Below are 27259 nucleotides of genomic sequence, written 5' to 3'. Positions count from 1 at the left end.
TGCCTGCCTCTGCCTCCCATGTGCTGGGATTACAGGCATGTGCCACCACGGTCCTGCTCTAGTGTTATTTTGGTTTGGTTTGGTTTTTGGCTTTTTAAGACAGGGTTTCACTGTTTAGCTTTGGAGCCTGTTCTGGCCCTTGATCTGTAGACCAGGATAGCCTCAGACTCACAGAGATCCACCTGCCCCTGCCTCCTAAATGCTGTGATTAAAGGTATGCACCACCATGTCTGGCCTAAATTGATGTTTTGAGTGTTTTGCCTGGGGAAGGCCAGAAGAGGGGTCAGCACATGGAACAGGAGTAACAGATGCCTGCACTGCCGTGTGGGTGCTGGGAACTGAACCTGGGTCCTCTGGAAGGGGAGTCAGTGTTCTTAACCTCTGAGCCATCTCTCCAGTCTCTTAAGTTGATTTTTTTCCAAGTTAAAAAATATAGGCCACCTGGTGGTATAGTTCTGTCAGAGACATTTCCTGTGTACAAGGTCCAGGGCTCAGTCCTCCGTGGCAGGGAAATACCCACACATGAAGATAAAAGCAGATTTCATTATATCAATATTATTCATACTTGCTCCACAGAAGATACCAGGAGTAAAGTTAACATATGGATGAAAGGTTGAGAGGAAACATTTTCAAGATCTAAACCCAACATGATAGTATTTTTAAAAATTCAGGTACAATGAGATGGCCCAGTGGTGCCTAGGGAGGGCTGCTGAGGACCTGAGTTAATCCTCAGGACCCACATGGTGGAAGGAGAGAACCAACTCTTTTTTTTTTTACATCTATTTAGGGCTGGAGAGATGACTCAGTGGTTAAGAGCTTTGCCAGCTCTTCTTCCAAAGGTCCTGAGTTCAATTCCCAGCAACTACATGGTGGCTCACAACCATCTGCAGTAAGATTTGGTGCCCTCTTCTGGCCTGCAGGGAAACATGCAGGCAGAATACTGTATACATAATAAATAAATAAAACTTAAAAAAAGAAATGCCTTTAAAAATCTATTTTTATTTTCCTAATAATCTATTTATTTTTATTTTATTTGCATTGGTGTCTGCGTGTATGTCTGGCCTCCACATATGTATACATACCCTTGCACACTCTCACATATACACATGCTTGCACGCACACACATAACCACAAATGCACACAGAAGTAAATAATAAAATTCCTAGAACAAAAAAACATAGGAAATCTGATTTTTTTATAAAATGTGTAAAGAGTAGGGCATGGTGGCGCACCCCTTTAACCCCAGCACTCGGGAGTTAGAGACAGGAGGATCTCTGTGAGTTTGAGGCCAAGTTACAGGACAGCCAGGACTACATAGAGAGACCCTGTCTCACACAAAACAAAACAAATCGCTCACACCCCCAACCCAAAACAACAAAAAATGGCAAAGGACACAGACCAGCAAAAACTATGCAAACTCGCCGGGGCAGTGGCGGTACACACCTTTAGCCCCAGCATTTTTGAGGAAGAGGCAGGTGGATCTCTTGAGTTCGAGGCCAGCCTGGTCTACAAAGTGAGTTCCAGAACAGCCAGGGTTGTCTCACAGAGAAACCCTGTCTCAAAAACAAACAAAAGCAACAAAACTATGCAAAACTCAGCCTCATTAATTGACATATACACATTGAAGCACTATTTATCAAACTTACCAGGAATCAATAATTTCTATTTTAAGTTGTCCCAGAAAGTAGGGTTGGGGAAGGGCACAACCCTCCATCTGTCTTCATTCATCACTAGGTCACTCACTGTGAGGCCCCATAGCCAGAGACAGATGAAGGGAAGGAAATCCTATTTAACATAAGTTTCAAAGTAACTTGGCTCTCTTGAGCCTCCTTTTCATTGCTACGTTTTTTATATATAATTTACATACCCCCCCAACAACTTACAAAAACAAAAGTCACTCTAGTGACGTGTGACAAGTTTCCTGAGTTGCGGAACTGTCACTGTAGTTCTGTTTCCGGTCATTTTCATCACCCCTGTGAGATTCTGCATGGCTCTTTCCAGCCAGTCCACGTCTGGAAGCCAACCCTTAGCTGGCTTTCCACAGCTTTGCCTTTTCTGGTGCGGTCATATAAATGCCGTCATACCTCATGCACTCTTTGGGTCTGGTTTCCTTCAAGTATCATGACATTTTTTTGAGGACCGTTCTATTTTTATTCTCAGTTTGTTTTCTTCTGGAACTCCTGGGACTGGTCAGCGCGTTCTGACCCTCTGCCTACCCGGTATAGCTGCACAGACTCCAGTGGGTCCCAAGGAAGCCACTGACACAGACCTACCCTTTGGCTCGTTCACAGGCTGACTTAACGAGAGCAATTTTGCGTGACATTTCCTTCTTTTGATGATAAAATTTCCTCACACTCATTCAGTGGCGGGAACAATTGGAATTGGGGCAGCCTTTATTCGGGGCGCCCTTTGCACGAATCCTTGGGGCATGGAATTCACTCTCCAGCCGACTTTCCTAACGGGAAACTACACTCGGTGCCTGCGCGCGGCTCCAGGTATATCTTCGAACAGAGTCCCGAGGAAACGGAGTGGCAATCTAAAGGCATTCTCGAGGCGAGGGTGCCCAAGTGTCAGACTCACTTGTTCGGGGAGGGGTGGGGGAGGGTCACCATCACAGGCTTTGCAGCTGCTCAGCCCGCAGAACTGCTCTAGAACCCACGTCCTGATACCAGGGAAAGACGCTGTGCAATCTGCAGGTCGCCAGCAGATAAGGTAGAGCGACAAGGGTCCCGACGCCAGGATGGAGGACGGTTCCCGAGATGTCTCCGGTTTTATTTCTAATGTTTTTTTTTTTTAATTGGTAAAAGAACTAGAAAGTTTTACTTTATAAGGAATATATCTGCTAACCTACCACGACGCCTAATAGGTCCTCAAGGGACTCTAACGTTTCTTGTCCTGAGTCCTGATCCAATGTGGCTGGCGGGGGCAGGAAAAGAACCTGTATTGGGGGGCGCGCAGCCGCGGGGCTCTGACTTCTGCGCGCTTGGAGGCAGCACCGCGCTTGAGACCCACGTAGAAAGCAGGGTGAAGGGACCCTGGGACTTGCGTGAACCCTGGGGCGAGGAGCACCAAGGACGGGCGTGATCCCCCGAGGCGAAGGGCGCAGGCGTCCCGCGCGGGAAAAGGGCGAGCCAGTCCGCTGTAGGCACTTTCTACTCGCTGATGCACCAGCTTGGCACCAACGACGATCGCAGGACGTCAGCTGAACCCCGAAGGTTTGGGGTTCCGCGAGGCGCAGCGGGCCCGCGGGCCGTCCGTCCGGCGGACTACAGTCTCCAGAGTGCCCCGCGGCGCGGGCGGAACCGGGAGCTCCCGCAGCCAATTGAGGGGTCTCGGGGCGCCGCGGAGCAGGTGGAGCGGGCGGGGACTGGCGTGCGCGCGGGTGCCGGGCGTCCTGCGGGCGGGTCCAGGAGGGGGCGGGGCGCGGCGGGGCGGGGCGGGGCGGGCCGCGGTTCCGGCAGCTCCCGGCAGCGGTGGACGCACTCGGCCGGCGCTGCGCTGCGGGGAGGGCGGCTCTGCGAAGCCGCAAGTTCTCCGGCCGCGCTCCGGACCCAGTATGGCTTTCGCCAATTTCCGCCGCATCTTGCGCTTATCGACCTTCGAGAAGAGAAAGTCCCGTGAATATGAGCACGTCCGCCGGGACCTGGACCCCAACGACGTGTGGGAGATTGTGGGCGAGCTGGGCGATGGCGCCTTCGGCAAAGTCTACAAGGTGAGGGTCTCGTTGACTGCGCCTGCCGGGCCCTGAGAGCCCCTGACCCCCGCGCAGCTGCTTCTGAGCACTTCCTGTGTGCCCCGCACTGGACACAAAGGGACGTTTGTAGGACCTCAGCATCCCAGGGGGGCTACCCGAGGCGCCCCCGGGAACACGGTGATGGTGGCACATCTTTTAAAGCGGGACTACACCGATGTTATGGGAATGTTAAGGCTCAGGACTGTACCTGGGAGGGTTGGGAGTTAGGGACACTCCTGAAGATGAGCCTAAGACAGACACTCAGGTGGACAGAGGGACCCTGGAGTGAGCGAGGACAGGCTGCGGCTGGAGGGCTCAACGGAAGGCGAGGAGAGGGTCCTGTGACTGCAGCTGCAGGGCACAGATTTGGCTTCTGGACGCCTGAGTCACCGGAGGCTCCCTGTCTGCAGTTACCTCTCCCCTGGAGGAAGACAGGGCAGAGTCTGTGCGAGGAGTGGGTGGGGCAGGGATGATTCCTTTTAGACACGTGTGCAGAGGACAGCTCCTGGGGTTTGGTCCTCTGAGCAAGTTGAGTGCCTGGGTTGTTTGAGGTACCTAACTCGTCCATCTTGACCCCACCCTTTCTCATTTCCTTCAGGAAAAAGCCCCCCCCCAAAACCCCTCATGATGGAGGCTTGTTATGTTTCTCAGGCTGGTCTCCCCACTTGAGATCAGCGTGCCTCCGTCTCTGGAGTAGCTTGTTCTGTAGGCTTGGCCACTGCGGGCTGGCATCCCCAACTTTTATTGGGAGAGTCCCATAGTTCAGCTGCTGTTAGCTGCCCACCTAAGCTGTAAGTCACTGTCCTTGGGGCTTCTGTAGTTAGAGTGCTCACTGACCCTAGGATTGCCCTTTCAGGATGCTGGACTCCAGAAAGGGCTTCTCCAGCTCCCCACGTTGAGGCTTGCTCACTTTGACTTGAAATTGGTTGGCTAGAGCCTCATCGCAGATGTGTGCGCCCTAGGAGAGGTGCATTAGTATCGTTGAGAGGCTCTTTAGAAGCTAAGACTCGCAGCTGGGTGTGGTGGCACACATCTTTAATCACAGAAGAGGCAGGCAGATCTCTGAGTTTGAGGCCAGCCTGGTCTACAGAGGGAGTTCCAGAACAGCCAGGGCTACACGGAGAAACCCTGTCTCGAGAAAACAAAAACAAAACAAAAAGAAAGAAACCAAGACTCTCAGGCCTCACTCTGCACTTCCGAGTACCCCAGAGGCTTGGAGCAGTGGCAGTTGGGAGGCCAGTCAGACCCATGGAGACCTCCTCTGAACTGCACTTCCTGTCAGAGCTGAGGAACCCCCACTAGAGCAAAGTTCCCTGGTGGGGGAGTCAGGCAGAGGTTATCTGGCATTCCAGCTGAATGAATTTGCTGCCCTTTGGCTAAGGGATTTGCCCTGGTTTGAGGGTTACCAGGCCATCCCACCCTTACCTCTGTGCTCACATTCTCTCTTCTGCTACATTGTGGCTTCCTAGTGGCATTAGGAAATGGTCCCCAGCTTTTCATCTCTCTCTCTTGTCTGCTCCTGCAGAGGTGTCCTGTGCACTGTCAGGGCTGCTGACTTGGGTCAGCCCCCACCTGACTCACAGTCTCTGATGTTCAGCTGGTTTTTAGTGCATGCTCTGGGTTCACCATGTTTTTTTGTTTGTTTGTTTGTTTTGTTTTGTCTCTTAGAGACTTTCAGTCCCCTTCTTGTGTACCTACTATGCGATATTCTCTATCATTACTTTAAAGCACTCTTGAACTTTTTAAAGTTTCCTGGTAATGTGTCCTGCCATGCTGGTGGAACCTCATCTGTCTCTCGCTTGCCCTTTGTCCCCAAGGGTCCAGTTCTGGCTTTATATGACTCATTTTTATTTAAACTCAAATGCAAACTTTGCTTTCCAGAGACTAAGAGTTTCCCATGTCATTTCTGCTTGCTGGGGAAAACTCCACAGTTGTCAGGCAGTTCCCACTAAGGAACTCTGCGATCACTCAGTGTTTTGTCACTCCCTGGGTCTCCAGAGCATATAAACCCCTTTGAGGCGTGACCCTGGTTCCCAAAGCAGGGAGATGACTCTATAGCAAGACAAGGGGAAGGGAGACTGAGACTGGCATCTGGTCATCATACCTGGATAGTTTGTCATGGTTGGTGATGGATTGCATAGACAGCCCCATGCATGACACTCAAGGCACTGAAACCCTCCAGTTGCCCAGTGCCATAGCTTGCATGCAAAACATTCCTCTCGTGCTTGAGGTGATGCTGACATAGCAAACCTGCGCCTCATGCATATAGAAATGGCTTACCGCGCCAGGCACTTGATGAGAATAACAGGTCACTGTTGTGTACCTCTTTTGTGATGTGCTTTGTTACTCCAAAGTATACTTCCTACTTCAACCTTGAAAAGTTCCTCCAAAGTGTCCTGCAAGGCTAGCAGAACCTCGCCTGTCTCTAGTTTGCCCTGTCTCTTGATATCTATCATTTCATGTTGTGTTTAGGGTTTTTTTTTTGGTGTGTGTGCGCACACATGCCCACATATGTGCAGGTGCCCATGAACATGTGTACACTTATGTATGGAGGATAGATATGGGCACTGGGTTTCTTCCTCAATTGACCTCCACTGTATTTCTTGAGACAGGGTCTTTACTGAGCCTGGAGCCCACTAATTTAGCTAGATTGGCTGGTCAGCAGCCCCAGTAATCCTCCTGCCTCTGCCTCCCCAGCCTTGGGACTGGATTCCCACACTGACCTTTTCGTGTGGGTGTTGGGATCTGAACACAGGGTCTTTCTTGTGCGACAAGCCCTTACTGATGGAGCTCTTGATTGTGCTGTTTTGTTTGCCGTGGCCCTAGATACAATAGGCTATATCATGTGTATGTGATATCCACATAGACACACCGTGGAGCCCAGGGAAAGGAAGCCATGCCCTGTGCATGTGTGAGGATTGTGTAATCACTCGAGGAGGCATTTGTCAGAATGTGTCCCCATTATTGAGTGACACATGTCTGTGCTGTCTCCATGACCTTAGTATATGACATGCCATTCTAACTAAAGTTTATGTATGTGTGATTGCTAGATTCCATAGGGTGGAAGGGACTAGACCCTTACTTGAATACTTTTTCCTTGATATTCAACTCAGGGAGCCATTCCCTGGTCACAGTGCCCTGTCACCAGCCTGCCTGTCCAGAGGAGCTGCTGCTTCCTTGGCCTTTCCCAGAGCACTGATATAGGCCATTTTTTTTTTCCTTTTAAACTAAAACCTCTAATCCAGGGCCATGACCTCTATCACTTCCTGGTTCTTTGGCCGGGTCTCTGAGGCAGTATTAGACAGAAATTCCATCTTGGTTAAATGGCTGGGACCAGCTATTGCCGGTTGGCATGGCACTGGGAAAGCAGTTGGCTATGGGAGGGGAAAGATGCCCATTCCCACCCCATCCTCTAAAGAACAGAGCTTCTGTCCATAGCCTCCATGGTAGGGACCTTCTTGGGGCTTCCTTAGCCTGTGAAGTCTTGGGAGGCTCCGTTCCTCAGCATGGTGAGGAGAGGATTCTCATGGACTCGCGAGAGTGGTAGCATCTGATGTCTCGAAGTCAGGGATCCCCTTTCCCCCTCAACTTTCTGATCAGCCTCAGGAGATGAGACAAAGGGAGGACTGATTTAGGTCAAGGCCATTGTTATCACATCCCTGTGATAGAAAGTTGGTTCTGAAAGAAAGTCATTTCTAGTTCATTGCTCGAATTCAAAACAAGTCATATGGGTGGCACGTTTTCAGAGTTCAGAGTTCTTATCATGGGCAGTCATCTCCTCTAAGGTGGGGTAGGGAGGAGAGGAAGTGTTTAGTCTCTGCAGTGGGCAGTGGAAAGCTCTGCCCTCAGCAGGGACTGATGCTGAGTGCCGCCAACTAATCCTGTGTTCTGTTCTTCGAGGGCCGCTGAGTATAGGACCGAAAGCGACAGGCTAGTGGTTGAGGTCGTTTCTTTGCTTTTTGGAGATTGCTCTGGCTTTGAGCGTTTGTCTTTAAGCTTCTAAGATGTTAATTTGTACTCGGACATGGTGATGCACACCTTTAATCCCAGCATTGGGAAGGCAGAGGCAGGCGGATCTCTGAGTTTGAGGCCAGCCTGGTCTACAGAGAGAGTTCCAGCACAGCCAGGGCTATATGGAGAAACCATGTCTGGAAAAGCCAAACCAACCAACCAGACAAGCAAACAGGTTAATTTGTAAAATCAAGATGGTGGGAGGGGGAGTAGAAGATCTAAAAAAAGGTAAAGTCACCTTAAGTCCCATAGATCACTGTGTTTATAGCCTTCAGTGCTGGGTCCAGGTGTGCACACGAGGCAAACATCCTACACTGATCTGGTCCCTTAGCCTGTACTTCTGTGTCCCTTTTTAGTTTTTTGAAAGAGGGTCTTGCTGTGCTTCCAAGACTGGCCCCAGATTCTTTCCTGGCCTCAAGCAATCTTCCTTCCCCAGCCCCTTATGTGGCTGGTAATACATACATGGGCCATTGTGTCTGGCTGTCTTTTTCATATTATGTATTTATTGTTTGTTTATATTGTAGCCCTGGCTGTCCTGAAACTCACTCTGTAGACCAGGCTGGCCTTGAACTCACAGAGATCTGTCAGCTTGTCTTCCTCCTGAGTGCTGGAATTAAAGGCGGGCACCGCCACCGCCTGGCTTCATTTCATTTTTAAACTACTAACAAATTAAAATTGGTCGGTTCTTTTCCTGTCCGGTTTGTAGTGGGCACTCTGCGTATTCTGTAATGTAAGACGCACACCCTCAGAAGCCCAGATCTGTGCAGGCTGACCTGGTGTGGGTAGGAAATCTATGACAGTAAGCAGAGATGCAGGAGGGCACAGCTTGGGGATGGTTGGGGGTTGGGGTTGTCTGGCCCACAGTGTGTTTGGAGGTGTCCTCATGCATTTTGCACTCCTTGGGTTTGCTCTGATCTACTGTCATCTGCCATTTTTTGCCTGACACTTAAGCCAGGTTGACTTAGTTAGCATTAGGATAAAATAGATTTCTGGCGTGTCAATGGCCTTGCAACAAAATGGCACTTTTCAAAGTTAACGTTATAGCAGAGCTGACTAGGTCGGTGAGCAGCTTGTTTGGAGAATTCTATGTTTTAGATGCATTTTTTTAGGCCAGATTCCCAGGTAGGAATGAATGGGTCAGTGGGTATGCCTGGCTTGAGGGTGCTTTTGGAAATACAATGAGTTAAATTTGTGGAAAGGCCCTTTGCTGCCTTCTCTTGCTAACAGCCAACCCCAGAGTCTTTGCGGCTCCCCAGAGAGTGAGGGGCCTTTGGCAGCTGTGCCCAGACCTCAGGTGCCCTCAGCTCTGCTGGCTTTGGGAGCTGTTTTTGCTGGGCTAGGCAGAGCCAGGCAGGCAGTGCTGAAGGCCTCCACCCCTCCAGGCCAGGCCTTCCCTTCTTTACCCTTGCTGCTCCTCGGAGTTGGAAAGCCTGGGTTTCCGCCTGGCTCCCCTGGGGCTGTAGCAGGGCCTCCTGTATCCTCCTCCTCTTCCTCCTCCTCCCCTACTGTCCTCTTCTACTTCTGCACCGGAAAGAGATCCTGCCCCTAGGCTGTAACCTTGTTTCCTCTCAGCCTAGTATTTTTAAACTCTAATCCAAGCTATTGTGAAGCCATTCCTCACTTGTCAGAGTACCCTGTCCCTCGAGGGCACCAGGCAAGGGGCTGCTACCGCTAATCCTTCTGCATTGCTGCTGGCCTTGGTCATCTCCTTCACACAGGACATCTTCCGGTCACCTCAGAATAGGCCATGGTAGGTGTGAGTTCGGCTGGATGAAAGAAACACTAACCTCACACAGTCCCTATCCCTTGAGGTTACCTAGGTGAGGAAGAAACCCCCAGGGCCAGCCTCCGCGGGCACCTGAGGGCAGCAGCTGTGGAGGGCAGTAGAATCTATGTCCTGTAGTGGCCCCATTTGTTTCCCAAGCCAGTGACTTCCGCTGTGCCTCAGCTGTCTGTGAGGAGGCACCCACAGTGCAGAGGAGGTGTCCACAGCGAGGAATAGCTTTCCTCCTGGTGCCCTCAGGACAGTGCCAGGATTGTGTAAGATTGTTGACACTCTGGGTGCTGCTTCTCCAAAGGTCTTGACCCTGCCACTTTCCTAGGGACAAGGCAGAAAGGCTGTGGCGCCTGCAGCTCAGCTGTGGTCCCTGGGCCCGGGCACTGTTGACATTGGTGTCCAGGTTAGTCTTTACTGTGTCAACACAAAAACACTGTTCTCACTTCAGAGGAGATGAGTCAGTCCTGGGACCACATACGAGTGCCGGTCCCAGAACGCAGACCCAGGTTTCCCATGTACTGTGTTCCACTGTGGAAGTGGGTCACATGAGATTTTTATTAGTCGCAGAACAAAGTAAGTCATAATCGATGTGTGGGTGGGGCCGAGGGTTAGGAGGGCCATGACAAAACAGGGAACTCTGCTGTGGCCTTCTGGTGCTTTCTGAGGACGTTCTTGGCTTTGGTAGTTGCAGGGATGTTAGGTCTGAACAGGGATGGGCAGTGGATAGTTTCTCAAAGGGACACAAAATAGCCCACGATAATTCCTCTTTTGTCTGCAACATTTTAATCCTCCCTAATCTTCAAGTTTAGTTGTTTGGCCTTGTATTGTTAACACAGGCATAACCTGCCCCTCCCTCCTTCCCTTCCTGCTACCCCCCCCCCCCCCCCCCGTCTCTTGAGAACTTCAGTTCACAGTCGTGGGTTTGCCCTATGCATTGTAGATGTCCTCAGCATCCCCAGCTTGTGTCCATTATCCTCCAGATGCCAGTAAAACCCCCACCTAAGTTGTGGCCACCAAGATTATCCTCAACACTGGCCCCTGCTCTGGGGTATGAGAAAGGAGGCAGAGCCCTCCAACTAATCAGAGGGTCGTAGCTGTATGTAGTTCACCTGGCAGTAAAGTCGCCTCCACCCTCCAGGGGAATTGGTCCCAGAACCCCCCTTGGACACCTGCACCCGAGCGTGCTCAGTTTTGCACTATGAAGTGGGAATAGTATTGACACGGCCTCCCACCCGCCCCCCATCATCTTGGGATAACTTCTAAGCCTGCGACACTGAAGTTGCCGTGTGAGTTACTGCACTGCGTCCATCACTGGGGACAAGGACCAGAAAGAAGTTTGTACACGCTCAGTATAGATGCAGTTACCTGCCCCCCAAAGTTTTTAACCCCAGGTTAGATGTGGAAGCCACAGATGTGGAGGGCTTACTGCATCTGTCACCTCCTCATGTTACGTAAGAAAAAAAATTGAACCTTGACGTGGGGGAGATGAACATTCAAATCTTGGCTGCCCCACTTAGCAACTGTGTGGTGAGAGTAGTAAGTGGCTTTAGCCCGTGTGTGAGTAGAGCTGATAAAATAGCCACCCTCAGAGCTGTCAGGAGATGTAGGGCACCAAAGGGCAGCGGGAGGTCTGAGTAGGCGCTCAGAAGACAGCAGGGGGGGGGCGGGGCGGGAGGGCAGTCACTGTAGGCTGAGGGCTGCCCATCAAGAGCTTGTACAGGGACCAACGGAGAGCCATGGTGAGTGGAAGCTGCCGAAGGCCAGGGCAGCCAGGTCGTAATGAAGAGGCAGAGAGAAGGATGCCGGTCAGGTAGGTGAGTAAGCATGGTCACCCAGGTTGCCCACTCCCAGCTTTTGAGCTTGGTTGTCCAAGAGTGGGTTTGTGTGACTTTCCCTAGGTTAAGCCCAGTGCCACTCGACCTCAGCATTTGAAACCAGAAAATTGCTCCTAAAAGACCAGTGGTGCGGCTCCTCTGGAAGCGTCTCATTGGCCGATAGTTTCTAGTTTGTGTTCTTGAAGGGCCACATCTGTAGGAGCAGGGGAACCTGGCTGTTGGGCCCGGAAATGTCCCACAGACCCCAGGAGCTGCTCAGGGCTGCTAGAAAGAGTTACTGTGTAGTACAGTGTCATTTTAGCATCTGACAAATGTCATTAGAGAGACATTTCGTTTTCTTCTGAAGTCCCTGTGCGCAAGTACACGTCTGGGCAGGCCCACTGATTTCTGGTGCCCAGTACTCTCCGTGTTGAGCACCACAGAGCTGGCCTGGCCCTGTGTCCCTTCATCTCTGGCCCACCCTGCCCATGTCTCCTCTTTTCTGCCCAGTTTGAGTTGGACATACCAGGATGCTGTCAGGGCAAGGTTCTATCTGCTAGTCTGTTGGTCTGGATAGCCATATATGGTAGCTGTATACAATGCAGGCAATCGCAGTGCTGGGAAGGCCACGATCAAGGCTCTCATAGACTTGGTGTTTGGTAAGGATCTGCCCAATGCCCTTGGGTCTGCTTCTCCTATCCAGGCTCATCCTATTCACAAACGCCCGTCCTTATAACCTAATCACCATGTCAAAGGCCCCATCTTCTAAGGCTGTCTGTCATCTTGGGGTTAGGATTTCCACATACAGATTTTTGAGGGGGATGTAGACTTTCAGATCCTAGCCGGAACTGAGGGCCTTGACTGACAAACTGAGGAAGTTCCGTATGGCAGTTTTAATCTTAAATAATGTCCTTTCTCTCACCAGTCTTTGAATCAGCCTCCATCATGTCAGAAAGGACCCGTGTGGGTGGGAGAAAGGGGACAAGGCCACATCCAGAGAAGGACAATGACTTGCTTGAGGATGCAGCCAGGGTCTTGTGTCTCAACTGTGGTTGCCCAGGGAGAATGAAGGCTGCGCCAGACTGGCCCCTGTATGGAGACCAGAGCAGCCCGACGGGGTGGGAGAACTCCCACTGGAGGTGTGGTGGGACCCAAAATCAGGGGAGGAGAAAGGAGAGCAGTGAGGGTGAGGTGGGGATTTGGGGTGTGGCTGGGACTTCTGCAGGGATTGAAGGTGGTGCGGGAGCTGGGGTGAGTAGCGGGCTCTGCTCGTCCTGGGAGGTGTGAGGCTGAGAACACGGCTCTCCTATCTGCTTTGCACACACTGCAAAGGCAGCAGGTCTAGAACGATGTAACTAGACCAGGTCCTTGCAGGATGAAGTGTGACAGCCTGTGTGGTCAGTTGCCAGCGTCTGGGACACTAGGAGAGCTCAAGCCAGTGCTAGCTCTAGAGTAGTTTCCTGACCTCCTGTGGGCATCAAGCCCTGTAGGTCTCCTCCATTTTTTCTTTTCTTCTCCTTCAGAGAAGCAGGGGCTAATCCCCTCATTCTATACATGCTGGGGCAGAGGCCCAGAGATGTCCAGTGACTTTTTTAGTGCCGCACAGCCTTTCCGTAGCAGGACTGGTACTTAATCCTGTGTCTTTCTGGCCAGGGGCCTGTCCCTTTCACCTACAGAGACCAGAAGGGAAAACCAAAGGTCGTTTTAGAGAAGGTGGCTTCCCTGTGATGTCTCCTCATGGCCTCGTGGGTTCGGTGTCTAGAAACATGGCTTTCTTTTGGAGTCTGCTTCAAGTGTGTGTTGCTGGTGGCCTCCACTGCAGAGGAAGTGGTGATGGGCAGGGTGGTAGAGGAAGTGGCTGGGGCCTCTGAGGGCAGAAGATGAGGAAGGTTCTGTCACCCTCCTGGGCCCTGGTGGGTGGGTGGGGTGGCTGAGAGGCAGGACCTGTCTTGGGGAGATACACCCCAAGGGGCCTCCTGTCCTCCCTCCACAGGCCCCTCCCACTTCTGCTCTCTCCCTTCCCTTTTCGCTTCTGCTTCCCCTTGTTGCGCTTTTTCTTTTCCCTTCCTCCATAGCTCCGTGGTTCTTTTGTTTAAGCCAACAGCTCCTTATCATGGCCAGAATAAGGGGGAGGTGGAGAGGTGGGGCTTTGAGCTGGTGACTACAGGGTTAACTCTGTCGGGCCTGACAGAGGAGATGAAGGTGGAGGAGATGGCGGACTTCCGGCCTCCAAGAAGTTTACTGAATCACACGGACCCTTGCAGGGGGTTCCCCTGTTACTGCAGCGGGCATGGGTGCTCCGCCAGCTCCTCCCATCCTGGGTTTCAACTCACTGTTCCTCAGAGTGGCCAGCACTGTGTGCCCTTCTCACCTCAGTCAGGGCTCTCCCTTTTCGGAATTCAGAGCCACACCAGGCTCCCTTGGACATTTCCTATGTCCTTTTGCCCTCCCCAGTAGGTGTAAAGCCCCTGGGCGGAGCAGGTTGGCTGCAGAGAGGGTAGTTAACTGGACAGGACACAGTTGGACAAGGAATGACATCTCTGCCTGAAGATCAGCGGACTGGCCATGGTGGCTGATGTCACTAGTGTATCTCAGAGCCGTTTGTAGAGAGGCTTGAAATGTTTCTAACACACACACACACACACACACACACACACGAGTGATGCTCAGGTAGCAACTACAGTGAATGAAAGAGCAGACGCTACACAGCCTGGATTCAGGATTCAGCTCTTGCCTTTCCCCTACCCTTGCTGTGTTTGTGACCTTGTATAAGCCACCTCACCCAGTCTCTGTTTAAGATTGGCTTCAATTATTATTTTAAACATTTTTCAGTTTTATTTATTTACTTTATGTGTATGAATGTTTTGCCTGCCTGCCTGTATATGTACCACCTGCATGCCTGTTAGACTCCCTGGAACTGGGATTATGAGTGATTGTGAAACCACTAAGTGGGTGCTGGGAACTGAACCCGGATTCTCTGCAAGAGCAACAGATGCTCCTAATCACTGGACAATCTCTCTAGCCCCTACATTTTTATTACATTTTAAGTGTGTACATTTGTGTGCGTGCACGCACGCGTGTGCGCCTGTGAGCGCATGTGTTGGAGGAGGAGGCCAGAAGAGGACCCTGAATCCCCTGGACCTGGAATCACAGGTGGTTGTGAGCCTGGGAACTGAACCTGCAATCCGGCAAGAGTAGTGCATGTTCTGAACCGCTGAGCTGTTTTCACAGCCCTTCAGCCTCAGTTCTTTGAGCTGTGAACTCTAAATTAGAGCAGGACTTGCCTCTTGTGGAGCAATGGGACCGGTCTGGCAGCTGCTACCAGCACTGAGAAAGCCAGGTCGGCAACTCTTGTTGCCCATGCTGGGCCTTTGAACGTGGGCACTGCTGTCCAGGCTGCTGGTGTGTGCTTCTGATGTGGTGGCCCTTCTGCACCGACACGCCACCCTGTTTGTCCTCAGGAGTCTTCTCACCTTTGCTCTGCGTCTTGGTCTCTTCCTGAAGGATTTCTCCTGAGTCTGGGCCTAGACTTCAGAAGACTGTGCAATCCTGGGGAGTGACAGGGACATTCCCTGAAAGTCCCTCATGAATTGTTCTCCCTTGTGCCAAAGCTGCTCTGGCTAGAAGGTTCCCGGGGTCAGCGTGTGTTTACTGCTCTCTGTGGTGTGGAGAAAAACACGATTTAATGGAGATAAAGGAGGCCACCCTGGAGCTGGGGTGTGCACGAGGCCCTAGTTTCTGTCCCCAGTGTAATGAACAACCCAGACCAGAAGGCCACCAGAGCCTTAGGGATGCAAGACTTCTTTCTGTAGGCTTTCCAGGGCTCTAGCCCTGTGGCTGCCCCATGCTGGGAGAATCTAGGGTGATGGAGGTCACCCTGAGTATCAGAGAGGCACCTCGTCTGTCCTGGAAGAGGAACCAATGTTGGGTCTTGCTTGTTTCTGTTTTCCTTTCTGGACAGCTCTAGATTGCCTTTTCTGGGATCCCAAACCCACTCTAGGCCTTTTTAGTGGGTGCTGCTTGCTGTTCAGTCTGGTGTGTGCTTCTGACATGGTGGCCGCTCTGCACCGGCATGCCGCCCTGTTTGTCCTGGGCATGTCACCCTCCTTGCCTTTGCTTCGAGTCTTGGTCTCCTTCCGAAGGATTTCTCCAGGGCCCCACTGACCTTCCAAGGCAACAGGAAACCATGGCTGAGTTCCACCGTTTGTGAGGTACTTAGAGCCCTGGGTGCCAGCCTTGACCTAGTCCAGAGTCTGGCCACGGTCCCGTAGACTAGCTAGCCGCTGTTGGGATGACCCTGGGAGTGCTTTGTGCTCCGAGATCATTGGCGATGTGACGTGTGAACACTGGAGGACTTGCTCTCGGATGCTAGTTACCTGTACCCGGGATCCTGGGAACTTCCCCCAGGCAGAGAGAGGTTGACTGATGGGTATAGAGAGGACGGATAGAAGAACCAGCATGTAAAGTTGTACAGTTATGGTGGAGGTGGAATACGATGTTCGTGTGTGTGTGTGTGTGTGTGTGTGTGTGTGTGTGTGCGCGCACAGTGCCATTCTATTTTTTTTTTTTTAGATTCTCTTTCTTGAGTGAGTATTCATTTTAGAATATCAACCCAGAGTGTCACTGTGTAGCCTAGGCTAGCCTCAGAACTCCCCACAGTCTTGCTGCCTGCCTTGCCCAGTGCCGGGAGTACAAGCAGCACCGTGCTTGCTAACAATTTAAAGTAACCATAGAGCGGTTTTAATTAATTAATAATAATTTAATTAATTGGTTTTTCAACACAGAGCCCTGGCTGTCCTGCAACTCTCTTTGAAACCAGGTTGACCTTGAACTCACAGAGATCCACCTGCCTCTGCCTCCCAGGTGCTGGGGTTAAATGCCTGGGCTGCCATACCTGGCTCCGTAGAGGACTTTTCAATGTTGTCAGTACACCGCAGTGGCCAGTGGCCGAGACTGACACGCACACTGCAGGGTTGTCACATACTGCGCATGTACTGAGAGGTTTCACTAAACCCTGTGATGCATAAAATAATTATGCGCTAGTTAAAATGTAGAGGAGTTAGAAGTGTGCCGTTGAATCCTCTTTTACTAACTGGGCTGGGCCTGTCCTAAGCTCTATCCTCAGAGTAGCTCAGTGGGTACTCTCAGGCTCTTCCTGCCCTCACTGGAGAAAGGTAGCGAGTAAGGCACACAGGGGCCACTCCGGTGGCTGCAGTCACACAGCTGGCTCTGTCAGCCTGGGGCGCGGTGCCGTGGAGGGCTGCGTAGAAGCGATCACACAGGATGCAGTGAGCAGCGTCTCTGAGATGCTGTTATTTTGATTTCCCTTTTTGTGCCATTCTATTTTTGAGTTTTTTTTCATGTACATGTTATTTTTAGCATAATAGAAAATAACATGGAAAGAACTGTTGATTAAAAAAAACAGTGATGCACAGACTGTATCTCCTAGAGGTCTGGGACGGGATGGGTGAGTCGAAGAATCGCTGAGTTATCAGGGATCAGCTATTCTTCCTTCGGGCAGGAGGCAGCCTGACACAGATGGGAGCGGCAAAGCCCATGCCACCTTCCCCTCCATTATCAATGATATCTTGGGGCTGGACTCCTTGCCATGTTTGAAAAGCTGGGATCCAAAGGTTCCCACATGCATGGCCAAGTTGGACGGGTTGCCTTGCTCCTCGGCCAAGGCCATGGCTTGGTATCTTTGAGGCCGATCCTGTTTGGGTTTGGTCCTGAGCCAAAAAGGCTCGGAGGCTCAGCATTTCCTGGCTGTGCGAGGATGGCCCACCGGGCCTCTCTTCCGAGGCAGTGTTAAATGTGCGTCTGTGGGCCTGTCACTCCTCTGCTTTTGTGCTGTGGAATCTTTGCTGTCCTCAAGTGTCACTTCTGAAACTTGGCCGCCTCGTTTGTCACCGAGTTAAAGCTTGGCAGGGCACTTACTGATCGGGAAGTGGTTCTCTGCTTGGCAGGACTGGTTAACTGTGTATGTCCTGGCCCAGCCAGGGGCTTTGGCTCCTCTCGGGCAAATGGGTGCCATCTTCCAAAACTAGAACAAGACGAATGGAGAGCCAGGAAGACATGGACTCTTGTCACTTTCTGGTCTTAAATGGACCGTCTCATTTTTCTGTAGGGAATGAAGACACGCCCTTCCTCCTTCCCGTTCACTCACCTACCTGTCTGCTTAGCCACCGTCCTACCCACCTGTCTGCTTAGCCACCCTCATGCCCACCTGTCTGCTTAGCCACCCTCCTACCCACCTGTCTGCTTAGCCCCCCTCCTACCCACCTGTCTGCTTAGCCACCCTCCTACCCACCTGTCTGCTTAGCCACCCTCCTACCCACCTGTCTGTTTAGCCACCCTCCTACCCACCTGTCTGCTTAGCCACCGTCCTTCCCACCTGTCTGCTTAGCCACCCTAACCCACCTGTCTGCTTAGCCACCCTCCTACCCACCTGTCTGTTTAGCCACCCTCATGCCAACCTGTCTGCTTAGCCACCGTCCTTCCCACCTGTCTGCTTAGCCACCCTCATGCCAACCTGTCTGCTTAGCCACCCTCCTACCCACCTGTCTTGGCTACTTTTCTATTTCTATGAAGAGACACATTGATCAAGGCCACTTATAAAAGAAGAAATTTGTCAGGGACTTAGAGTTGCAGGCGCTTAGAGTCAGTGATCATCGCGGCAGAAGCATGGCCACAGGCAGGAGGCATACTGCTGGAGCAATAGCTAAGAGCTTGCATCTGATCCACAAGCATGAGGCAGAGCTAGAGGGAGCTACCTGGGAATGGCATGGGCTTTTGAAACCTTGATGCCCACCCCCAGTGACACACCTCCTCCACAAGGCCACACCTCCTAATCCTTCCCGAATAGTTCCACTTACTGGGGACCAGGCATTCTAATGTGTGAGCCTGTAATGGCCTTTCTCATCCGAACCACCACACCACTCATTTACATCCGTCTGCCCACCCACTCATCCACCCATCCATCCATCTTCCCTCGTGTCTGTCTTCAAGGCTCCCTCCCTGTTTTCCCCGCCCCATTCCTGGATGTTCTGTGCCAGGCTCTGTGGGGAATCAGACGTGGGCTTGGCCTTTCAGAGCTCACAGCCAGCTCAGGTCTTGGTTGCACATGACCACGGCACCAGCAGCCTGTACTGGCAGCACTAACAAGGACTGGGGGCTGAAGTGCTGGCCAGGGAGCTCAGGCTGTTTCTGGTCGGCTTCGGGGAGCCCCTGAGGCTTCACCCTCAGTGTGTGTGCTTGTAGGCAGTGAGGCAGGAGATGAAGGGGATTGGGGTCCAGTGCCATTGGGATAGAGACTCTGGAGGTGGTTGCCTACTAAGGTAAGACATGGGCAGAGAGCCAGACCTGAGTTCAAATTCTGACAGTTCAAATTTCTAGCTATGTGACCTGGGAAAGGTCTCTTGCTCTCTCTGGTCATTTTTTTCCTTTCCTATAGAAGTAGGCGATTTACGTCTGTCTCTCTTGGGCCTGTGCTGGGCCAAGGCCAGTGCTCAGTGTCCTGTCTCTGAAGACCTCCTGTGGGACTTATCCTGAGGCCATAAGGCTGCCACTCCCAGATGGCAGAGCCCTTGGGTGTTTTCCCTGCCATTCCTGCCTGCTGGGCTTGCAGTCTCTCTCCTGGCCCCCCTCTGCTGTACATTAGCCTCTAGGATCCCTGGACCCTGGTCCCTCCAGAACCAGACCCCTCTCCCCACTCTCTGAACCAAGGCCCTCCTGTGATTGGCAGCACTCAGCACCGTTTCCTACACCCTGTGTATGATTTAGACCAAGACCCGCCGGTTCCAGTGGCCTGAACCTCCTTTGACGAATGCCTGGCACAGCCACTGAGCATCCAGAGACAGGAAAGTTGAAACCTTTTGCCTTGCCTGCTCCAGATTTGAGCCATTACCCACATATAGACTTTCCTGGACAGGTCAGTTGGAATCCTTTCCTTACACCCTGAGGCTTAGCCAGGTTGCTAGGAGATCTCAGCAATGGCTGTGTGTCTAGGGGTGGGAATGTCTGGACCAACTCTATCTCCTTTTCTCTTTCGGGAAAAGAAGAGCCTTTTCTGGGACGTTGAAGAGATTCTCTCACCTCCGAGAGGACATTTTCTACCTCAGAGGGATGGGAGTTCAAGCCTGCGTGTAGTATCCACCAGAACTTTCTGCAGATGTGAGGCTGCTCTGCTCTTCTGCTGTGTTCAGTACGGCAGCCGCCTCTTCTCGGTCAGGAAGCACTCGGCACATGGCAAATGCCACCGAGGAACTCAAGTTTCACTTCGCTTTATTCCTATTCATTTCGACCTCCCTAGGTAGTGAGCATGGCCATCTGGACAGCGCAGCTCTGGCTGGCTGCCTCTGCCAGCCTATAAGACCGGGCACGGCCAGGTCTGGGCAAGTACTCACCTGTGCAGGAGACGCCTTTCCACCCACTGACCCTCAGCGGGGACTCCTGTGTGTAATTGCCAGCTGGCATCAGAGGGAAACCACTTGTTCTCCGCGGCCTGTCCTCAGCTCCTTTCTGTCTGTAGGCATGCACGCTTCCCAAGGGCAATTTCATTCCCCTGTTGTGTTACTCTGACGGCTTAGCTGGTTTTCCTCGTCGCTGGATTGTTCACTTACTGTGCTCAAGGGTTGCTAATGTCCCATTAAAGCAATTTAATAGTTTTCTCACCATTGAGCATTTAGGCCGCTCCTACCTCATTTCCGTTGTTATGGGCTACGAGTGTGATCCTGTATGGCTCTTTTGTTGTCTTTCTTGAATTATTTCTTGGCTCTAAATTCCCAGAAATGAGGGATAATAGGCTTAAAGGGTATTTTAAACCTGTCTCAAACACAACAAAACAAAACAGAGCAGCTGTGGCCAGTTCTTGCCTCTGAGAGACCGAAGCTGTTTATATTCTCGCCTGTAACGAGGACTGCTATACTACCCAGCCGCCGGCATCTGGTCATTATTGCCTGTTTTTGCTAATTTAATACATGTACAGAGCATTCTTACATTCTTAGTTCTTTAATACGTGTATAGAGGATTCTTTTGGCAGGACAGTCCGTGGTTTCAGTTTCCCTGTGGTCTTGGTCATACTTGCCACTTTGGTCCCCAGATCTCAGGTCTCTTGGGTATCTTGTGAATGTCCCTCTCTGGTCAGGGTGGCAGTGGAGATGGCCCTCGTTACACCTGTGGTTGGTGATGAAACCTTTCTGTAATGCCTGCTCTCTGTGGGTACATCCCTGGATGGGAGACTCATTTCCCTTTTGGTAGAAAAATGACCTGAGTCCCCAGGGAACTCAGAAACCTAAGAGTAGCACCATGAGGAGCTGGCTCTGGTGTTGTAACCCTCCGCACTCTGGCTCCTCCCTCTGTGGGCCCGGCTTCTGCCTTGTCTTTACCCTCTGGCGGACTGTCTGCAGAAGTGACAAGGTGGACTCTCCTGCATGGGGATAGCTCGATGGTAGGATGCTTGCCTAGAATGTGGAGGCCTCGGGTCCAGTCCCCAGCATCAATAATGAATAATAAGTTCAGGCTGGGGAGATGGCTCAGTGTAAGCACTCTGTAAGCATGGCAGTCAGAGTTTGGTTCACACCACCCATGGAAAAGCCCGTAATCCCAACCTATGGGAGTTGGAGCCAGGCAATCCTGTGGGGCAAACTGGCTAGATGAGCCAAAGCCATGAGCTCTGAGTGATGTAGAAAGACACCCAGCATCAGCCTCAGGCCTTTGCATGCATGTACAAACATACACATGCAAACACATGCAGACATACCATACACATGCCAAAAACCAAAACCCACCTTAGACTGGTTAAAATGCAGGACTAGGGACATAATTCAGTGTAGAGCCCTTGTCTAGCATGCATGAGCCTTAGGTCTGAGCCTTAGCACAGGAGCCAGGAAGGTGGGGGTGATACCCACAGTTCTCCACCCTTCCACTCTGCCAGTGTAGCTACCCCAGAGAAAGAGAAAGCTGCTTTGTTGGTAATCTTAAGAAAATGCAAATAATAATAATAATAAAGAAAAATCCAAAAACAGACAAGAAACCATTCAGGGACAGTTTGCCTGTCTTGGGTCACATGCCCGACCCTGAACCTGTAGCTGGGACAAAGCTTGCCTCTGACTACTTGGGCCTGGATGTGCAGCTAAGCCAGGGAGGGGTCAGCCCTTCTGGATTCTCGGACTGAGAGTGAAGCAGTTCCCAGAGACTGTAGAGTTTTGTGTGCCCCAGGACCCTTCCAGGCAGCTGCAGAGACTCTGAGGCCCATGTCTTCTGCACCCCATTCTCCTTCCATCTTTGTGCTCAGGCATGGGTTTCTACGTTCTTGTGTGTGTGTGTGTGTGTGTGTGTGTGTGTGTGTGTGGACACAGTTTCCCCATCTGGAGAATGGGAATCAAGGACTTAGATTTCAAAGCTATGGCTGAAGGCCTGGCTGCATTCTGGGATATCAGCCATTTCCTGGGAAGGGAAGGGACCAAGTGGTCATCTGGTGGCCAGAGAAGGGAAGGGTCTGGGTCCTCTGCTGACTTCCATGCTTCCAGATCTCAGTGATCCCCCAGCTCCTGAACTGGCTTGCTGCACCCCTGGGGTGGGACGGAGTTCTTGGCTGGGCTGGGAGGATGGCCCCACCTCCTCTAGGCTGGGCCCCAGGCAGTCACAACGGGGAGGATTGTTCCCACAGACTGTCTGGGTCAGAAAACACAAGTCGCCACTGTGTTGGCTTTCAAGGGTGTGGGCTCCAAGGTTAGAGACCGCCAGTCACCAGTGTGCCTGGGGAATCCCCCTCATCCCTGGCCTGGCCTCGGTACTGGTGAGATGGAAGCCTTGATGCTGTGTGTTTATGGGAAGCCCGCCTGTTCGCCTCCAAGAGCACCTCATTTGTTCAGAAGTTCACCCCTCCCTCCAGCCTCTCCCCATAGCACAGAGAGAGCTTGGGCGTCATGCCCCACCCTCCACCTATACAGAGGAAAAAATGGAGGTCCGGGCAGGACTCATGCTGACTGTATAGGCAACTCTAGAAAGCAGTTCGATTCAAGGTCTTTAAAACACCAAGGGCCCAAGTCTGTTAGTTACAGCTATATGACTTTGGACTTGGCTTCACCCTTCTGAACACACGGTTTCTCTTTTTATGGGTGTCTCACTCTGTTGGCCAGGATGGGCTTGAACTCCTGGGCTCAACTGATCCTCCTGCCTCCCAAACAGTTGTTGCTACAAACTGATCATTGGTGCTACACCTGATCATCCATTTTCTTCTACATAAAACAGAAAGACAGACAGACATGCAAACAGGCAGCCTCCAGGAAGCTCTTTGAACCCAGTACCTCCATCCTCTCCTTTCCAGGCCCCAGTCTGCCATCTGGGAAGTACTCATGTAGCCAGTGCCTGCCTCAGTGTCTGCACCTGTCAAAGCCCCCTTGCTGTGAGTGCTTGGGGCTGGCTGTGCTTGTCGTTAGTTCCCGAGGAGCAGACAGGCTTGTGACAGATGGGGCCTTCAAAAGTCACACGCCTGTCTGAACTGTAGCTTCCTCCTCTGTTGCCTGAGAATGGTATTTGCCTTCCAGGCCTGAGGAGTGGCAGTGGTCAGCACTGACTGGCTTTTTTTTTTTTTTTTAATCATTGCTGTTGCAACATCCTCTACTGCCTTTTGGGACTGGATTGTTGCCCCAGCCAGACTCTTAAGGAATTTGTTTTTGGCACAGTGACCGCGTAGCCCCTCCCTGGTGGACTCTGGCTTCTGAAATCTGAGTGAGGCACCGGGCACTGACTGGGCAGTCTTGGTGCTGACACTGGCTCCTTGCTGAAGGCCTGGCCCTTCAGTCAGTGCTGCGTTTACAGTGTGGGCAAAGCAGATCTGCGCACTCCTGGAAAACCTTCCCACCCCCACATCTACGGGAAAACAGCCTTTGCCAGAACCCTCAGCTCCGAAAGGTGGTGGTGAACGGGTGGCTTTGCCTAGCTCATTGTGGTTGAGGAGGTGCTGTGGTCACCTGACCTTCCATCTGCCACCCCAAAAGGCCTCACCCTTCCTCTCTGCCTCTCCAAAGGCCCAGAGGTGCCTAACTTCTCTTCTAAAAGAGACTCTAGCTGCTCATCTAATGGATTTTTAAGGTGTTCTGAACAAGCACTCAAAATTGAATTGAGGGGAAAAGGGACCCCCCCCCCACAACACATACATCCTGCTGACCTGGGCTCCTGGGCTGGGTGCTGAAGGTCTCATGACCTTTGGAGGAAGACTGGTTAGTGGGAGCGTGCAGGCTTGGGAGCAGCCTTCCAGAGGTCCAGGACCACATGTTACTCTGCTCTTGGGACTTTGCCTCAGTCTGCCTGCCTACCTACACCGCCCTGGAGGATGGTTGAGATAGTAAACTAGGTTAGCACACCTAAGAAGTGTGGGCCCAGGGTAAGCTAGCCCTGTCTGTCTCCCCCCCCCCAAGTTCCCCACCCCCCACCCCGGAAACCACCTGCCCTAATCAATGCAGGGGCGCGGGGCAGAGCTCTTGGCAGTTTAGGAGAACCCAAACTGAGAATAGACAGCAAAAAAAAAAAAACGCCTGTTTGCATCCTCCCCGCCACTTCCTTCTCAAAGGTTCCATCTAAGGTTGGTGCCTGCCTTCTGGGGCCACACCCATCATAAACAGTCACTAGTCCCTCTCAGCAGGTTAGGTTTCACCTCTTCATTCAGACCTAAATCCCTGAGGCCAGGGAGAGGGTAACTGTTGAGTGTCCCCTGTGTGGGCCTTACCCGAGGCATAGCAAAGGTCATCAGGTTACAGAGGCTTCTCAGCTCTGGGGATTGTAGGGGTTTGAATAGTCTAGAGCAGAGGTTCTCAACCTGTGGGCTGTGACCCCTTTGAAACACTTTCATAGGAGTCGCCTAAGACCAACAGAAAACAGATTCATTGCGATTCATAACAGTAGCAAAATTACAGCTATGAAGTAGCAACAAAAATAACTTTACGTCTGGGGGGGAGAGGGGACACAACATGAGGAACTCTATTAATGGGTGGCAGCACTAGGACAGTTGAGAACCACTGCGTTAGAGAAGGGAGAGACCCTGCGATGATAGAAGACCCTGCTGCGGTGTCCAGGCACCTCTCTGAATTTGGCCTTGCTTCTCACCTTCACTGTGGGGGTCTGAGCTGTGCGTTGCTGGGAAGAACTGTTGTCAGCTAAGGTCAGAGGTCAGAGTGGGCAGAGGCACAGCATCCTCCAGAAGGCACGGCCCTGGGGTACCCACTGCCCCTGTCCTTGTGAAAAGCAGCTGCTGGTGCCCACGGCTGTGTCATCAGTGTGCCCTCCGCCAACACTGAACGCAGCCTTTATTAGTTTTCCGAGACAGGGTTTCTCTGTAGCTTTGGAGCCTGTCCTGCAACTAGCTCTTGTAGACCAGGCTGGCCTTAGACTCACAGAGATCTGCCTGCCTCTGCCCCCTGAGTGCTGAGATTCATGGCCTGTGTCACTATGTCTGGCTCAAGGTTTTTTCTTTGTTTATTTTCAAATCATCTCCAACAATAAGTGGGTCCCATAGTGGAGCCCCATCCCCGCAGTCCTGGTAGCCTCTGTTTCTGTCTGTCACTGACCACTTTGGGTCAGTTAGATGGAATCATAAAGTATTTAGCTTTTGTGCCTGGCTTGTTTCACTTAGAGACCAGCATTTATTTTCTTTTTTCTTTCTTCCTTTCTTTCATATTTTTAACCTTTATTTCTTTTTTCAAAGTTTTTTTAAAATTTATTATGTATACAGTGTTGTGCCTGCATGCTCTAGGTCTCATTACAAATGGTTTTGAGCCACCATGTGGTTGCTGAGAATTGAACTCAAGACCTCTGGAAGAGCAGCCCATGCTTTAAATCTCTCCAACCCCAACCTTTATTTCTAATGCAGTGCCCAAGAAGGCCAGAAGAGGGCATTGAATCCCCCTCCCTTGGAATTATGGATGGTTGTGAGCCACTGTGTAGGTGCTGGGAATCGAACCCAGGACTTCTACAAGAGCAACCAGTGCTCTTAACGACTGAGCCATTTTTCCAGCTCCAGAGAGCAGCATTCTCAGGGCTCATTTGTTACTGTTTTGGCATCATGGTGGGAGAGCAGCCTATTGCATGTATGTGTTAGTTTCTTTGGTAGCCCTTAGGTGTGTTGACAAGCTGGAATCCCCACTTGGGGCTCCTCTGGCTCTGAACCTGTAGCAGGATTGTAGCGTCTGTGTTGGTCTCTGGGTGCTCCACTGCTGTCCTGCCCCGCTCCAGTTCTCCCTTCCACGTCCTCAGCAGCTCCTGTTAAGAATCCTGACTGAATCGTCCTAGGTGGCGACAGCCTTCACTCTTTCTTGGCAGATAAGAAGTAGTGGTCTGCCCAGGTGGCTTGTAGCCAGGGGACAGTTTACTGTGATGCATGTGGGACACATACACATGACCCCCCCACAGGCACATGACCCCCCCCACAGAGGCATCCCCACATATACACACATATGAATACATGCACATACCCCCTACATGAATACATGCACACACATGAACCTTAAATAGTGCATAGGGTCAGTGTTCACGAGTCCTCTGTTTCAGGCTTTTCCTGGCTGTCTGTCAGGAATAGGTTCCCTCAGACTTTTTGTTCTTTTTCTTTCTTTTCATTTTTGTATTATAAAGACTTTATTTTTATGTGTATGTCCGTGTGTATGCACTAGCCTGTTCTTGTATGTTTCCCATGGTATGACTATATCTTGCTTCCTTACTAAGCACAAAGAATGTTCTTTCTGGTCTGAGCTCCCCTGTGGTGATACCTTGTGTGCCCTGGGCACCGTTGGAAGGTGTGTCTGGTCAGTGTCTCAGACCCCTGGATATCCACGTCTGTTTTCACATTTGTATGGAAGGCCGGGAAGCCTTCTGCCCTGCTTGCCTTGTAATCTCCCTTATCTCCACTTCGCAGGCCAAAAACAAGGAAACCGGTGCCTTGGCAGCCGCCAAAGTCATCGAGACCAAGAGTGAGGAGGAGCTGGAAGACTACATTGTGGAGATTGAGATCCTGGCCACCTGCGACCACCCATACATCGTGAAGCTCCTGGGGGCCTATTACTATGACGGGAAGCTGTGGGTAAGAGTGCGCCGGCCTGGGCCCCATGCCTACCATGCTGACCCCGCGTCTGTGGTGTGAGTCAGGGCTGCAGCAGGGAGAAGATGAAGTCTTCTGCTGAGTCCTCGGCCTCCCCTTCTCACATTCACCCCCCTTCCCGTACTCAGGCTGAGGCCACAGAAGCAGAAGTGTCCCAAAAGTCCATTCTGTCCTTGAGTGCTGTGCTGTAGCATACGAACAAGGCTGGACCGTTGCTAACCCTCTGTGAGTGGAGCGTGAGCATCCCTCATCTAGAAATCCGACACAGTCCAGAGGGTGCTGCTGCTGCTCAGAGCATTTCAGATTTTATACCGTCGGCCGGGGAGGCTTGGGGCAGCTCCCCTAGTAAAGGTTTAGGTCTGAGGTCCTCCTGAGCCTTAACACGGCACCCGATAAGGAATTCTCATCTTGTGCTACCTTGGGCACGGAACGCCCCAGGATTAAGTGGGTGAATTCTGAATGAACACCTAGAGGCCTGGTATGGACAGGGCGTCTGAGTGCTGACCTTGGTGTCATCTGCAGGACTCACAGCTCTCCCACTTCCCTGCTTGTCCCTCCTAACCATCACCCCTGGCTCCTGCAAGGGTCCTAGGACCTCACTGGCTTCATAGGATGAGGCAGCCCTGCCTGTAATCCTGTCATCAGCTTGCCTCATGGTGACACCGTTCAGTTGACAAAATCCAGATGCCCTGGAATGTGCGTCTGGCTAAACTTGTTTCCTGCCAAGTCTCTCTTGCACATGCATGAGAGAGAGAGAGAGAGTTGAGACCAGGGCCTTGTGTATGCTAGGCAAGTGCTCTACCACTGAGCTACATCTCCAGCCCAGTAGCATA

The 27259-nt window shown here is 51.7% G+C and overlaps 1 protein-coding gene across 1 annotated transcript in view; it reads left to right on the top strand.

Annotated features, from left to right (window-relative positions):
* The first annotated feature begins 3443 nt into the window (after positions 1 to 3443).
* Stk10 (serine/threonine kinase 10) overlaps positions 3444 to 27259 on the top strand; it is a 98885-nt gene continuing 75069 nt past the window's right edge. Inside the window, exons 1-2 of the mRNA XM_050119841.1 lie at positions 3444 to 3712; positions 26244 to 26408. Coding sequence (XP_049975798.1) covers positions 3557 to 3712; positions 26244 to 26408 — 321 coding nt within the window. The 5' untranslated portion in view covers positions 3444 to 3556. The remainder of the gene's footprint in view (positions 3713 to 26243; positions 26409 to 27259) is intronic.

Source organism: Alexandromys fortis, unplaced genomic scaffold (genome assembly GCF_014885135.2).
Source record: "Alexandromys fortis isolate MF-2015 unplaced genomic scaffold, M_Fortis_MF-2015_v1.1 scaffold_29, whole genome shotgun sequence".
NCBI classification, from domain to species: Eukaryota; Metazoa; Chordata; class Mammalia; order Rodentia; family Cricetidae; genus Alexandromys; species Alexandromys fortis.
This window is presented reverse-complemented; position numbering and strand designations above follow the sequence as displayed.